Source organism: Drosophila eugracilis, unplaced genomic scaffold, assembly GCF_018153835.1.
Source record: "Drosophila eugracilis isolate 14026-0451.02 unplaced genomic scaffold, ASM1815383v1 contig_1985, whole genome shotgun sequence".
Taxonomy (NCBI): domain Eukaryota; kingdom Metazoa; phylum Arthropoda; class Insecta; order Diptera; family Drosophilidae; genus Drosophila; species Drosophila eugracilis.
In genome coordinates this window covers 17260-32340 of record NW_024572849.1, presented here as the reverse complement: position 1 = coordinate 32340, position 15081 = coordinate 17260, and the positions used below count along the sequence as shown (strand labels likewise).

The following is a 15081-nucleotide window of genomic DNA, read 5'->3' as shown; positions in this document are numbered from 1 at the left end:
TTTTTTTTTTTGGTTTTCATTTTCTTGTGTTGTTTTTAAATATCAGTTCTGTTCCCGTTTTCGAATTTGTTTTTGAATTCAATGATATCGGAAAAGTAGAAATCTTTCAAACGCTTGAGAACTTTTAAATTTCTTGGTTCTATTGGTGAGTTAAAAAATATTCGAAATTTTCAGGTTTCTTTGAATTGAAATTGAATTCGAATTTGGGAACAGGTCTGGATGTGTATGTGTGTGTGTGTGTGTACATATATAAATAAGCTAACGGTATATTGTTTATATGTTAAATGTATATGTAGTTTTATATAAGTATATGCACTCTCAGATTTCGAAAAAAGGGAACACCGAAAATCTCAAATTCGGCTCACGTTCAGTTTTGGTTTTTGCTGTTGTTCTTGTTCTTTTCTTTCTTTCTTTTTTTTGATGTAAGTTATCTGTTTTCAGCTTTCTATATTTCCAAGTTTCAAGTAGTTACGCTTTGAAGAAGAAGCAAATAGGCTGGGAAACGGTTTTGGGAGGTTTTTTATTTAGAGGAATAGAAATGAGGGAACAAAGGTGGGAATCCGGCCACTTGACTAAATATTTTTTTAAAAACTATCACTAAATCGGTTTAGCCCCTTTCATTTCACTTAATAAATAAAATGCAAAGAATATATTTTAGTTGAAGACAATTGTTCAGTGTGACCAGAGCTTTAGTGCAATTTGCAGAATTAAAAATTATTCACGAACACTTTTACCTAAAATACAAAATACAATTATTTTACGAACAGCTAATTCTATACAAATATATTGAATAGAAGTTTATAATGTTCTATATTGTATTTGAAATATTTTTAGTTTTAAATTAAGTAATTAAAACACCAAATGTTTATACAATAATTTACTGATTAAAAAGGCGACATTTCAATGGAAGAATGATGACATTTCTTTTTCGTTATATGATGATTTTGTTTTACCTTTTTGCCTAAAGCTCTGGCCACACTGCACCTGATCCTATTTTCCTTCTTTTTTCGAACAGGAGCTTTTTGTGTTAGTATGTGTGTGTGTATGTATGTATCTGTATGTGTTTCAATGGCTATTCTGCATTTTGGATCCAGCGTTGAAGATTTTGATGTTGGTCCTTCCTGTCTATCTGGGGTATTTCTTTCATTTTGTCGTAAACATATTCTCGCTCGCATCTGCAAATTGTTTTCTTCAGTGTGGCCCGGCCTGTATGTGTATTATGTGAGTGTGGTTGTGTTAAAGTGTGTATCGGCTGCTGGACTGCTTGGCTGCACTGCTTGCGCTTATAGGCGCTTTGGAACCGTATCGGCATTATTCTCAGGCTCTTCGTCCTTGGGCGGCTGACCACGTTGCTGCACGGATCAGCGAATAACCATTATCAAATCGGATCAGATCATTACCGGATTGTTAAAAAAAACAAAATAATAATAATAATCATAACACACACACACAAGACGAAAAAATGGAAGAGAGGAGAAAGTAGAAAAAGAAAGCGGAAGAGAAAGAAGAAACACACACATCAATATCAATTAAATCAATTGTAGGAATAAATTGGTGTAAATACGACCGTATTTCCAATTTGCCAGAATCAAAATTTATGCAATTACAAATTTCTTAGATGAAAAAATAGACATTTTTTACTTTGGCTTTCTTTTTGAGAATATTTCTTTATATTTATCCTTAACTTTAAAAACTCGTACAATTACCTATTCTATTCTATAAGTCTAACGCTAATTTATCAAACAAAAATATTTTAAATATATTTTTTATTAGGCTTACAATATTATTGAAATTGCATAAATAATCACTCAGTCAAATTATGAAATTGGAAAACGGAAAATTGAAAGACGATTATAATGATATGGAATGGCTGCAGGATGTTGATCTGAACCGTGAATGTCTATACCAAATGATATGGCTGAGCCAATGGGAAAGTTCCCATGCTAAATCCTGGTGTAACAGAGCTGTGATATGAATGTCCTTTTAAATCTTCAGATTCTTAATTATCTTCATTATGTGTGTGTGTGTGTGTGTCTCTGCGTCTCTGTGTGAGTTTTATTTAATTCGCTAATTTTGTAGTTTTAGTGTTTATGGATCTTTCGGAATTTCTAGAGATTTACAGATTTGCATTTTTCCATATTTTTTAAGAATATCGAAAGTTATTCTCCATATTTCTATTTCAAATAGAAACTCTACCTAAATCTCTAGAGTTTTCACGAAGACAAACCCCCTAGTGTTATTTTAAAGGTAGTGCCAGTGAAAATCGAGGATTATTGTGATGTCCATGAAATGGAAAAGCAAGCAGTGCCAAACTTAGTGTACAATTGGTTTTGGTGTATTTTATGGCGAATGAAAGTGCATTTGTTTCGGGCCCATTTAAGATATTAATAAAAAATAAATCAAATAATGTTAAGTTTTAGCATATTTATTTGTTGATTGTTTATTACTGTATTTAGTTTTCACATTCGCATTCGGCTCGTCAGCTAAGCAGGGGAAAATAAAATAAATTAGGCCAAGCGGATGCTGCAGCAGTCAGCTTTTGTGACCGCCATAGTGGACCGTTATAGCGGATCGTCGTTGTGGGTTAAAGCAGGATGATGATAAATTGATAATTATTTGCAATAGAACTTCTCTAACTCAAATTTTATATAATTAACCAAACTAAACATGAACTTTTATCTATAAAAAAGTTTCTAAAAATATAATTGTTAACAAAAACTGATAAATTAATTGAAAAACTAGATTGAAAAATATATTTTCATTTATAGTAGATGGTATACAAAAAAATATTTGAACATTATTTCTGTTTTGTGCGTGTTAAAGAAGTTCGTCTGTGGAAAATGAAACAACGACGATCACTCGGCCTCGGCCTCGGGATCAGGGCGACTCAGGATCTCCTGACAGAGTGCAATGTAGTCCTTGAGTGGGTGCATAAAGCATAAGCATATAGAAAAGTAAAATCAAATTAAAAATATATACACGCAAATGCCCGGGACTGTGGGGCACACGGAACATGTAACACACAGCGGTGACACATATATATCGTGCGTTCGCTATCGGGTATCTTATCAGAAACGAAAAACGCAAGTCACTCACATGATATCGTACAGGTACAGTCAATATAATAGAATTTCTTTAGATATAAAATAAATATACCGCAAAAAGTTAACTCAAAAGATTATAAGTTAATAATTTATTCTATCTAATTTAATAATATTGTTTAATATTTCTTTTCTTATTATTTTGACTGCAGCTGTAAGTGAGACATTTAATGGGGGAAATACTCTGATTAGGAGTTGCGAAATGATAGACTGCGTTTTGTATTAAATATCAGTTTCGTTTTTATTTTAGTTATTGTTATTATTACTTTTGTTCTCCATTTATTTTCATTTCTCGTTTCGTTTTATTTTCTCAATTAATTAATTGTAAACAGTTTTCTGCACACTCTCAGATTAACTTATCAACGGTCCACGGCCTTTCTATCTCGATCTCTATATAGATTTCCATATATATATATATATATTTATACTTTATTTCTAAATTTTTTCTTAAAAAACGTTCTTCACTTCTCGTTTTATTGTTTGTGTGTTTTGTTTTGCGTTCACTTAATTACGCAAATATATATATTGATCTTAACAACATAAAAAAAAACAAATTGATTTAATTCGTTTTGGCAGAAGAAATGCAATTCTACATTATTACAATTGGGGGAAATGATCTTGCAACTACTACATACAATATATGTCATTTAGAATTAAGGAATTATATAAAAAAAAAAAATATATAGAAACAACAAGGGTTTGGGGGTAAGAATTCAGAAGAATTGATAATGGAAACGATTCTGAATTTGGACCCTTAAAAAACTAAACTATACCGATTTAATGCCACTACAACTGGAACAAAGCCAAAGCTATATATGTGTATGTTAATTCATTATCTTTTTTTTTTTTTTAACTTTACTGAACACACACAATCTGCAATGAATTTGAAATGCTGACTTCTCTTTTCGATTTATTCATTATTCGTTTTTCTATGCGTTTTTTTGATTGATTGTTGAACACTGCCACAAGTTTTTGTTTCTTTTTTTTTATTGCTTCTGGGAACGATAAGGCAACACTTGCCTTTACGTTGGTTGTTACGTTGTATTACAGTGTGTGCACAACATCATGGAAAAAGGATGCAGCGCTCGGTCCTTTTTCCATATCTTTTCCTGCTTGTCCGTGCATGCTCATGAGTGTTTCTTTTTTTTTTTTTGGTTGTCTCAGAGTGTGTGTGTGTTTTAAGGTGTATGTGTGTGTTCTTGTTTGATTGTGTGTGTCTGTGTGTGCTTTTTGGGGCTTCTTTTCTTTCGATTTCGTTCGTTTCGTTGCTTGAGTGCTGCGCTGCCATTTTTGCTTCCTCATTCATCCATATCCATATTTTCCAAGCGGTTGCTTTTCTTCTCCTCTCTTCTTTTTTTTTTATCATTCTGTGTGTGTTCTTTTTTTGGGGCTATGTATCTGTGGGTGTGCGGGTGATAGGATGGGGATGACTGTATTGGATGCTGTTTTACGGTTACTTCTTTGAGGGAGCTTTCTTTTTATTATATTTATCCTTAATTTTCTTGAGCGGCAATGATTTGTTCATCTTTACTTTCTTGATACACCTTAGGGACTGCTATGGGATTTATACAGGGTATTATTAGCGTTGTCGTTTTACATAAATGCTGATCGTTATTTTGCTTCTTTATTATTTGGAAGTACTATGTTGCTTTTATCGTTGTTTTCTCTACTTTAAATTACTTTCTTTTTGTTTTTCCTACCTCTATCTCCTTCTATCTATATCTTTATCTTCCTCACACACTCTCTCTTCTCTGTCTAATTCGAGTCTCTTTTGTTTGTTTGTTTCTTGTTTTCGTTTGTTTTCTTTCATTACCATTTCTCTTTTTTCTTTTTGGTCAAGTGTTGCACTGCCAGTGTTGTAAAATGCCACACAAAAAACATACATACATCAAAGGTGACGAAACGAACAGTTATTAAAAACAAAATAATCGGTTAATTGACTAAAGCAAATAATATATATATATATGCATGTTGTGTATGTGTGTGTGTGAGTGATAGTTTTATATGTTTGAGAGTTATGCATGTATAGTAGTCCTTGAACTTAAACTTCAATCTAAGGGATTTCCTGCTCTCGGTAATACTAAAAGCTAACATAATACATATGTCCTTGAATGTTTTTTTTTTTTTTTTTTATATAGATCAAATTTAAAGAATTGTAGTGAATTAAAAAAAAAAAAAGATATTAAATAGCATGATATTTCCACATGTTTTAAGATGCTAAATGAATCGGTGAATGTGTGTGTGTGGAGTTTTCCTTTCATCTATTACGTTTTGTTATACAATTTATTCTGTTTAATGTTTAATTTGGTTTTTTTGTTTCGTTTTGTCTTTAAATATAAACGCAATTTGTTTTGTTTTATTTTTTTTTTAGTTTTTATATTTGTAAAAATGATTCTTTGCTCCTGGCGCTCAAAAACCTCAATACAGTTGTCTCTCTCTCCGTCTCTCAGTGTGGCTGTTGCTGTTGTTGTTGTTGTTGTTGTTGTTGTGTATTGCTGTCTATTGGTCTTCCCGTTGTAAACTATCATTTCGATTTTTATAATATATTTTTTTTTGTATCGATTTTTGTTTGGTTTACATGCAATTGAATGAATTGGTTTTTTGTTTGTTGTGTGTTCGTGCGTATGTGTTTGTGTTGTAGTTTTGTTTATATATTTTTTTTTATTGGTGGTTTTTATTGAATTAGTTTTTCTACACCCAATGTTAAGAATCGATCGATTGGAACGATCGATTTTAGATCGATAGGTTTATATAGATATATATATTTTGTGTTCAGACAGGCAGAGACACGTTTAGATTCATTATCATATTCAGGTTCAGGTTGTCGATCGGATATTATGGATGTTTGATTTGATTTGATTTGGTTTTTGTGGTGGTGGTGGTGGTGGTTGGTTGGTTTGGTGGTTTTGTATGTGTTGGGAGAGAAAACAAATAAAAAAAAGATATAATATATATATATATATGCTTAGTTGAATGATTCATAGATGGCGTTTGTTTTGTTTTTTTTTTTTAGTCAATATATAAAGATTTTTAGATTAAGAAATAATACACAACGAAAAAGATGAGAGAGTGGGGTTATAAGTGAAAATGTTATTAGCTAGTTATTAGGTTTTAAATTTACCGCTCGTAGGGGCATTTTAAAATTGGCTGCTGCCTGCAGCTGAATTTGATAAGCTAAGCTGTGTATTTTAAAGCCATACAGCCTAGTTAATTCATCAAGTTGTCATCATTGTAGATACACGCGAACATAGAATAATACAAAATTATCAGTGTAAATATGATATGAATTTCATAAAATAGCTTACCTTGGAACAAACTGATTAGTAGGACGCTTGGGACGATACTCGGGGTGCACCATAAAGAGCATGTGTGGAAATCCAGTGCCGAAATAGGCGCCATCGGTGTGGTGATGGCGCGACGATTTTGGTGTGTACACGTCAATGCACTTGGGGCAATAGGTCTTCACCATTGCCTCGCCGGGGATGTCCGACAGACCTGTGAAATATATCATATATATTTTAGGAATGATAGCAAACAAATAATAACTGATCACTGAATTCAAGTTTAAGCAAGCCCCAATATCGAATTTCATTGACATTAAGTTAATTTCAGATCGTCCCGGCTTATAGTATTGTCGATAAAGTCAAATTATTTGCAATTCGATTGAATTGAATTTGGATATCACTCAATCGAAAATGTTTGTAAAAATACGTTTAATTTAATTTTTGTTTATCACTGAACATGCAAAAGTTCCCGGAATAGGGTCGATTGCTAACTCGAAATGATAATCTAATATTTTTATAGTAATTTGATTCGTCATTTTCTGGCCAGAGAATTAGGGGTGCAGTAAGTTCAAACCCTCCAAAATGCTTACAAGAAGATGTGTTGTCTACGTTTAATGTTTATCACCGATCTTGCTTCCAAAGTGAAATCAACTAATTCTGATTATTGAAAGTTAAGGAAGATTCTGGAAGGATTAATCTATCTTGAGGACTCGAAATGATATGATAATGTGATGAAATTAAGTTATTTTTCTGTTTTTTAATAGTGAATAGTTTGTGGAATATTGGGTATTATGGAGAATTGTATTATGTATAGATCTCTTCTTTTGAATATTTATTTCTAACCGATTTAGGAATACAGTTAACAAATTAGAAGCGTAATGTGTGGAAGTGCTATAGAGATCAGTTGTTTATTAATACAAGCAACTACTTTCCCATGGGTATCAAATTTGATTTCAGTTTGCAAGTAAGTAACTGGCGAAAAGTATACTCCAGAAAGGTTACAAATGTGATCCTAGATCCTAAATATGTTCTAGTTAATTTTTAATAATGAAGGAAGCTTAAAATGAGTATTTACATATGGAAGTATGACAAAGTTTTCTGGGATATATTATTCAGAGAATATCATTGGTTTCTAGTGACGAATGCAATCAGCTTGTTTGAAATATGTAAACATATCTATACTGGCAATACCCATAGTGAAATATATTTCATTTCAAGGTTATGGTAAATTAATAATAGGAAAGTTTCTGTTTTGGAAAATTAAAGAAGATATTTTAGCGTGATATTTTCCGAACATAATTCATAAAAACATTGCTTGGTTTTGCTAAGTGAGTTTGTCCCGATTGGTAAAACTTCGGTTATGACTGGTTATTCAAGGATCTGTTTACGAACCCAATGGCAGCATAGGCTGACTTTCACAGTAGACACGTGGGCAGTGTCCGAAATCGCCAGTTTGATATTTCTCAATCATTTGAGCGATGCCGCGATTTGTTAATATATATCTAGCGTGTATGAGTCCATAGAGCATCTCGGCGGCCTGCTCGGTCATATCCGATTGCAGGGGATTATCTTCGAGCTCATCCTCTGTGGAATAATAGAACATATTATTTAGATATATATTCATTCAAAAAAGTTTAAACATCATAATCATACCCGGCTCCAGATCCAAGATCATGTCCAAGGCTTGCCGATAGTTGGGCACCTGCTCATTTAAACCAGTTAAATTAAATTTATCCTGTATGTAGTCCTCGTCCACCTGGAATTTTAAAAAGTAATTAGATCTGTCCCTGAATATTTTAATATATATATAAATATATATTGTATATATCTTATGTGTGTGTACAGTTGGGCACAGTTTTGCCCCACCTTGCGGCACACAAAAACATACACATATATACAGTTTTAGCAGCTCAGGGCTGCACTTTGCAATTGTTGCACTTATAGCGCGCGCTTAGATAACGCGATTATAGTAAATCGCGGGGAAATTATTTTGGTTGGTGCGGCAGCACCAATCGGGTAATATAACTTACCTCGCAGAAGAACTCATTGCCACGAAGTCCACAGAACCAGGTGACCCAGGAGACTTCCTCGGAGCTGCTCATTTTGCTGTAAAATAATCGAAATGGTATTGCTAACTTCTTATATGTTTTCCTTATTTTTTTTTTGCTGACAAATTATCCTGCACACGCATACATTGATGCACATGTCACACACGTACACCCGCATTCGCACACACACAAACACAAGAGCACGCACACTGGGACAAACGCTCACGCACTATTACATACATTAAGGGGATTATTTTGCGTAATTTCGGCCTGGCGTGCGGAATTTATTGTGGAAATATCATGGAATGCAAAAACTTGACGAAAGTTTTTCCACTTTTTGTACTTCTCTTCTAGTTTCTTTTTCGTTTAATTTTTTTTTTTGCCTCCGCTTCTTGTTGCTTGCACACACTTCTCCACCGCACACCACACTCTCTTTTTTTCCGCTTCTTTTGGTTTGGTTTGCGTTTTTTGTTTTCTTAGCCTTTCGCCTTTAGAGGAATTCAATGTTATACGTTTTGGATGATCACGCCGTTCAAATGGGGGGAAAAAACTGAAATTTTTATACTCGTATTTTGACAATTGACAAGCGCTCATACAAAATGTGCCGAGCAGTAAGAAGAAGCACAACTGTGGAAATTGAGAAAAAAAGAGACACATATACAGGGGGCACACACACATTCACGAACACACACACACAAATAGAGACGTGCACACATGCACGCCTATCCACGGAGGAGCGCAATCAACGCACAGAGGCTTGGTATTTTGCATTATTCCCGCTAATGTTGTGCTCCACTGGCCGGCACTCACCTAAATTGTTATTAATTACGCAAATTGATTGACGTTTTCAATGCAGCTGAACCGGTAAAGGCAAATATTGTAGCGAAGACGGGGATCCAGGTATGCAATCGCGCCTATCGATAACCGCTGCCTGCTCTGACCGCAGGCGAATGTCTATCGTTGTGGCGTATTGTCATCGCTAACCGATATATGTGCCATGTCAGATTGACGTGTTTTGCAACACTGCTTTGCGTAAGCTAACAATTTATATTCAATATTCTTAATATTATAGTTTTATTATTGAAATTTTCAAGCTTAAATTTAATATATATATTATTTGTTAAAACACTGAGCTGCGCCTTTCCAGACGAAAAATGCCACTGTCGATTATACATCGGTATAATGTGGTATTTCTATTGCTTAGGGTTTTTTTTGTGTATTAAACGGATGGGCACACTGCATGGATAAGCTTTTGAAAAAAGATTACGGTAAATCAGTATACGCCTTTTATTTGTGCAAAATTTATAAAATAACACCAACAAAATGGAAACTTATTAGTAAGTTTAGATAAGTATGCATATTAATACGGTTCATTTATGAATATTGTTTACTTTCACAGCTTATTGACAACCTTGAATATTTCTTTGGCATTCTGGCGTCCATTCACCACATAGGCCAATGGATCGTCCCGACTTGACTCCATAAGGTGGTCACACGAGTCCTGATTGATGTCGAACATAAAGGATGCGTCGATATCCTGCGGCAACTTGCCACGCAGAAAGCTGATCTCGTTGTCCGCCAATGACGTTTTCCGGGACAAAAGCAATGCGGAAAGGTAACGCGGTTGCTTCTTCTTTTCGGCACAATGCATAACCAGGCCCCAGGTGTCGTAATCTGTGTCCAAGACGTATGTGTTGTAAATGCCCTCATCTGGAATATACGGTATTATAAAATTGAATTGGAAAAATAACAGGTAAGACCCTATTAGAAAGACCACTACATATACATATATTTTAGTATTGTAGCATACTTTTTAGCATATCTTCTGATTGCATACTTAAAGGTATTTTTTGTAATTGTTTTCAAAAGTATGTATCAGATTCTTTTGTTAATTTACCACTCACATATATCCTCCGTGTGTTGCCAATGTCCTGGCTCCTCGAATCTTGGTATCATCCATGTGATATTGCCAACTAGCTTTTCTCGCAATGGATCCTCCGCGAATATGTAGCTGAAGTTCATTGTTATCTAATTCAAGTGGTTTAAAAATGTTATATTGATTAAAAAAGGATTTTGATGATACTTACATGTTGATCTTCCTTAGAGAAGGAAAAGTGACTTCGCATACATGCGTATTCGGGCATTTCCTCCGTGGAAGCATAATACTGCACCACATGCCAGCATCCCATCATCCGTTCCAAATCGAAGTTCTTTATGGCACCTACCTTTAAGGAGAGATATGTTGTTTAATTAATATAAATCAATTTTTATTTGATTTTGATAAATTTTAAAAATTATATGTCAAATATCCTTCAAATTTACATAAATTTAATTGTGTTTTATCCAAGTATAAACAAGCTATGTCCACTATTAGTGACCCGAAAACCCAATTTAAATAAGATTCTTTTAAGGTCAAGGGTACAGCATGCAAATAAATTAGTCACATAAACATTTAGGCCTCAAAAGCCCTTACTATTTTCTCTTGCCAGCTTAACTAGCTGTATTTATTAACATCATTTGACTTGGCGACCACAAAACAAACTTCAGTAGGAGAAAGAGTTAAAGAAGCGAAAGAAGACGAAAGCCGTTAGCGCTGTCACCGTGATTGACTACTGACAGTTCATTGAGGAGTCGGTGTCGCTGGCTCTATTGCCGTCTCTTTTGTTAAGTCGCTATTGCCATCTCTATCGCTGTCTTGCAAGACGCGACTTACAGACGCGAAATGTAGACGCAAGTCAGCCTCTGATTGATGCGCCTCAAAAGCGCATTGCCCCGCTTGTGCCGCCCCCTTTTCACTCCCCCTTTCACTTATTTTTTGTTGAAGTCTCTACGTGCGTGTCTTTTGTCTATTCTTGTTGATTGTTTTCTGGCTTTTGGCTCGCTTTTCGGTGTTTGTATTTGGTATTTGTGTTACTGCACCTGCATCAAAGTGCAATTGTCGCCGCCAACGGAGATGCAGACAGTAGAGGTGGTAAGAAAGAGGAGGAGAAGAAAGGTAGTAGACGGATAGAGAAGACAGCGAGACGCAGACGACGTCTGAGCCACTTAGAAAGTGTGATTGATTTTGGCATCGGTGTGAGCCCATTTCTTCTGTCTTGCTCTTTCTGCGCCTTGCTTTTATGTCCCATTCATTCTTTTTACTAGAGATGGAACGTGCCAGCTAATAGATATAAGATGATTACTATAACTATTCACCTATCATCAGTTACTGTTTGCTGCTATCAAAATCTTTTGAGAGGCGAAATTAACCTATCGTAATTTAACTTTTCGTGATGTAGGAAAATCTTGAACGGGTTTATTACCGCTATGACTTTAACCTGTTGAGAATTCTAGAACTTTTCTTATAAAGTGTTGCTTATTTATATATAATATATGGCAATTTTCTTAGTAGTAAACTTTATATCAGTATTCTATAAGTCTAGAATTTGTGGCAAATGAATCATTTGAGATATATGTAAGTATTTCCCCTTCTATGCAAGAATGATGGTGTCACCACTAGAGACTTGAAATATGTCACAGTGTGCCCGGCATATTGATGAGCCTTTGAGTTTTAGTTTCGGTTTGAGATGCTTTCCTTCTCCGGCGGCTGTGCTCAGAATGAAATCGAATCGAAGCTAGGTGAAGCCAAGTGAAGCGTTGCCAAAGAAAGTGATCCAAATAGGAGAGGCCAGGGACGTGACCAGGGACGGGAGAACCTGTACTACCAAAACTGCACCTGCATCCCAAATATCAAATTGTGTCTTAACTGTCTGCCATTCTAGTTCTTTTGTTCTTTAGCTTAGGGCATATTCATTGGTTAAAGGTGACCTTAATTTCATATAGTTACGGAACAAATGTTATTTCATGCTTTTGGAATGATTTTTACAAGTGTTTTAGACATATCCTGACAATGAATATGTAGCATAGTCATTGTTCTAACTCTATGCGGGGATTTCATTTTACATTTAGTCAGTTCACGAAAATTATCTTACATTTTTATCACAAAGTCTGAGTAGTATTTTCTGTAACCTTTGTCTAGTTGACCTTGTTGGCATGGTTTAAATAGGATACCTACCTTCGGACACGTATTACTCGGACCTGAGCGCTTCCTGGTTTGATAAGCATTGCTGTTGTGCCGTGTCCACACGGCATCTGCTGAGTGCAAAGTTTCCAGGATAATTATAAATAAGGAGAAAAGTAGGAGTAATCCATTCCTGCCCATGATCACAGGCATTGTTCCGGATCACGGGGTGCTATAGTAGCGTTATTGTCGTTTATCTTCCGGCGGGCTTAGACGCGCGATCTCCGTTGCGTTGTCGCTGGCACTGTTTTCGATGGCACTGCGCCATCTCCGAGAGCTACATGCGACATTAGCATCCAGCAGTAGCTACACTGCAAATAAAAATGTATATAATAAGTGCAAGAATACATAATAATAAACCAATATGATATTGCGGCTTGTTATGATTCTAAATTTCCTTAATTTTCTAAAAAACTTAATCTTGAATAGAACTATAAAAGTAAAGTCTTCATCAAAGTATTCAAAATTTTCTTTGAGTGCATCGCAGCGAATCGGAACGCAACGGATTCGGATGTTTTTGCGGATAAGGCGCCTTCTTATTGCCACAGAATGCTTGGGAATAGCTATGGCTGGGTCATTATCGGGAGCTGGAAATAAATGCGACATTACTGAGCACTCGGTTGGATTTTAGCTATATATAGAAGCTAATTTGAGTGTAAAAAAGTAGAAAATCACACAGAATTTCTACATACATTGGTTTGATTTAGTTTCCTTAAAAAAAAACTTATTGGGTTTAAACGATAAATAGATTAAAAACACATCTTAAGACATTTTACCAACCTTTCCTTTTCTTTTTTTAAATCGCTAGAGTCTAAAATGTAGCGGTTTTTCTAGGCGATGATCGCATCTCTTGCCAGCGTGGTGAATTCAACCACTCATTTAAATATTGGAATTTAATCAGCCTTCGTCCATCTCCCTCGCACTTGTTCTCCTTCCAAGAGTGTGGGTGAGTAAGCCGCTCTTATCAATTATAACGTCCGTTTGCCAGCAAAAGTCCAGTCAATGCCTTCCATTGCGAACGTATATACGTATACATATATACATTTATATATATAAATATATAGAGTCTGGGAAACGGGAATTAGTATTTTTGGTTGCATCTTGTTTTCACTTGTCGCGTGGATGTAGATTTCCAGATTTTCAGGCAACTTTCTCGTCGCGGAGAGCGAAATTTTCGGGGTGGTGTATTGGCTGGCATGTGTGGTGAAGGTGTATTGGGGAGGAGATGGTTAACGGGGGTTGCGGTAGGAGATAGAGAGTGTGGGGAGTGGAAACAGGAAACATTTTAATAGCCTGCAAATTTATTCTTTACGATCGCCAGAACGTACAGAGAGCTCCGCTGGACACTTTCTCTTTATTGCGAAACGAGTTGCGCGGCATTTTCACGACCGGACTGGAATGAAACTGGACATCCTCAGAGGTTTGCTACTTTTGCCGCTGCTTCTTCTTCCGCCTGCGTCTGCTTTTTAAAGTTTTTTTTTTTGTGTTTTTTTTCTTTTTGGAGTTGTCTGGTTTTTTGTTGGCCAGCCCAAAAAAGCGGCGCAACTTTCGTCGCCGCATTGCGTTGCGATGCGTTAGCGGCCAGTTCCGGCTTCTACGGCAGCTCCTTCTTCGCTTCACCTCCACCAGCAGCTCTCTTCCACCTTCCTTTCTTGGCCTTTTCCCCCGCCGTTCATCCACCACCATCTCCTCCTCATCTTTCTTCTCTGTTCCATTGCAGATGCACCGAAGCGAAAAGCGGCTTTTAATGCGCCAGCGAAACGAAATGAAAAGAAATAAAGCAACAAGTGCGCAATCGGAGAAATGTCGCCTGCTCTACTCCTTCGGATCGCCTCCCGCTCTCTTCCACATCGTCTTATGTTTTATTTTTTTGGCCAGTTCCTGCTCTCTCGCTGAAACGAGTGTGTGTGTGTGTGTGTGCGTGTCTGCCGATGAATGAAGTCTAAGATCAAGGGCGGATTAAGGACAGGAGCTCAGTAGGAATGGAAGTGGGTAAGTGGGGAAAGAAAGACGAAAAGATAATATAAATATTTAACCCGTATATGGGTTTAGATGTTTAACCCTATTAAAATTAATTTAAAAATAATGAAAAAATATATTTAATTAAATTTGAATAACTTGTAACTTACTACTTTAATATGTATTATTTTAATATATTTATTTCTATTTTTTATTTTTATTTCATGCCTAATTATTCAGTTTGGTTTTGTCTTTTTGGTATTGAAATTTCGTTTTTAAACTTTCAATTTCAAAACTAAAGCTGGAACTAACACAGTCCAAGTTAATTGGATTAGAAAGAGTGTGTGTCACTTCCGGAAATGGGGAAGTGCACTTGCCTTAGATGTAGCTTATAGTTGCCTTACAAGGAAAGTATCACGACTAGTTAGGATTCAAACTTAGTAGGGCATAAATAATTCGACAATTAATAAAACATCAGAGGAGATGAACTGTTAAACTCTGATATGCTACTAAGATATGATTATTTTCTTAAATAATCTAGTTTACAGCTGTTTCGATACGGTTAAAGTATATAATTTGATAAATTTCTAATTATAAATGATCTATGTTTTACAGTGTGCGTGTGTCTG

At 35.5% G+C, this 15081-nt stretch overlaps 2 protein-coding genes across 7 annotated transcripts; both read right to left on the bottom strand.

Moving 5' to 3' along the window:
* Positions 1 to 791: 791 nt before the first annotated feature.
* Positions 792 to 9375, bottom strand: LOC108104348 (casein kinase II subunit beta). 6 transcript variants are annotated; one of them, XM_017210353.2, is made up of 7 exons: positions 9244 to 9375; positions 8416 to 8491; positions 8039 to 8141; positions 7778 to 7969; positions 6407 to 6596; positions 6223 to 6304; positions 3929 to 4656 (listed from the first exon to the last, which is right to left on the bottom strand). In XM_017210353.2, exons 2-7 carry the CDS (start codon positions 8485 to 8487, stop codon positions 4555 to 4557), a joined length of 741 nt encoding a protein of 246 aa, XP_017065842.1. In that variant the 5' UTR covers positions 8488 to 8491; positions 9244 to 9375; the 3' UTR covers positions 3929 to 4554. The 6 variants fall into 6 exon arrangements, with proteins under 6 accessions (XP_017065838.1, XP_017065839.1, XP_017065842.1 ...); XM_017210354.2 differs by lacking the exon at positions 9244 to 9375 and adding an exon at positions 8674 to 9074; XM_017210349.2 differs by lacking the exons at positions 3929 to 4656; positions 9244 to 9375 and adding an exon at positions 792 to 1352.
* A 331-nt stretch (positions 9376 to 9706) lies between these two features.
* Positions 9707 to 12768, bottom strand: LOC108104349. Its single transcript, XM_017210355.2, has 4 exons — positions 12488 to 12768; positions 10521 to 10658; positions 10338 to 10461; positions 9707 to 10143 (listed from the first exon to the last, which is right to left on the bottom strand). The coding sequence occupies exons 1-4, from the start codon at positions 12644 to 12646 to the stop codon at positions 9827 to 9829; spliced, it is 738 nt and encodes a 245-aa protein (XP_017065844.1). The 5' UTR covers positions 12647 to 12768; the 3' UTR covers positions 9707 to 9826.
* Between the last annotated feature and the right edge of the window lie 2313 nt (positions 12769 to 15081).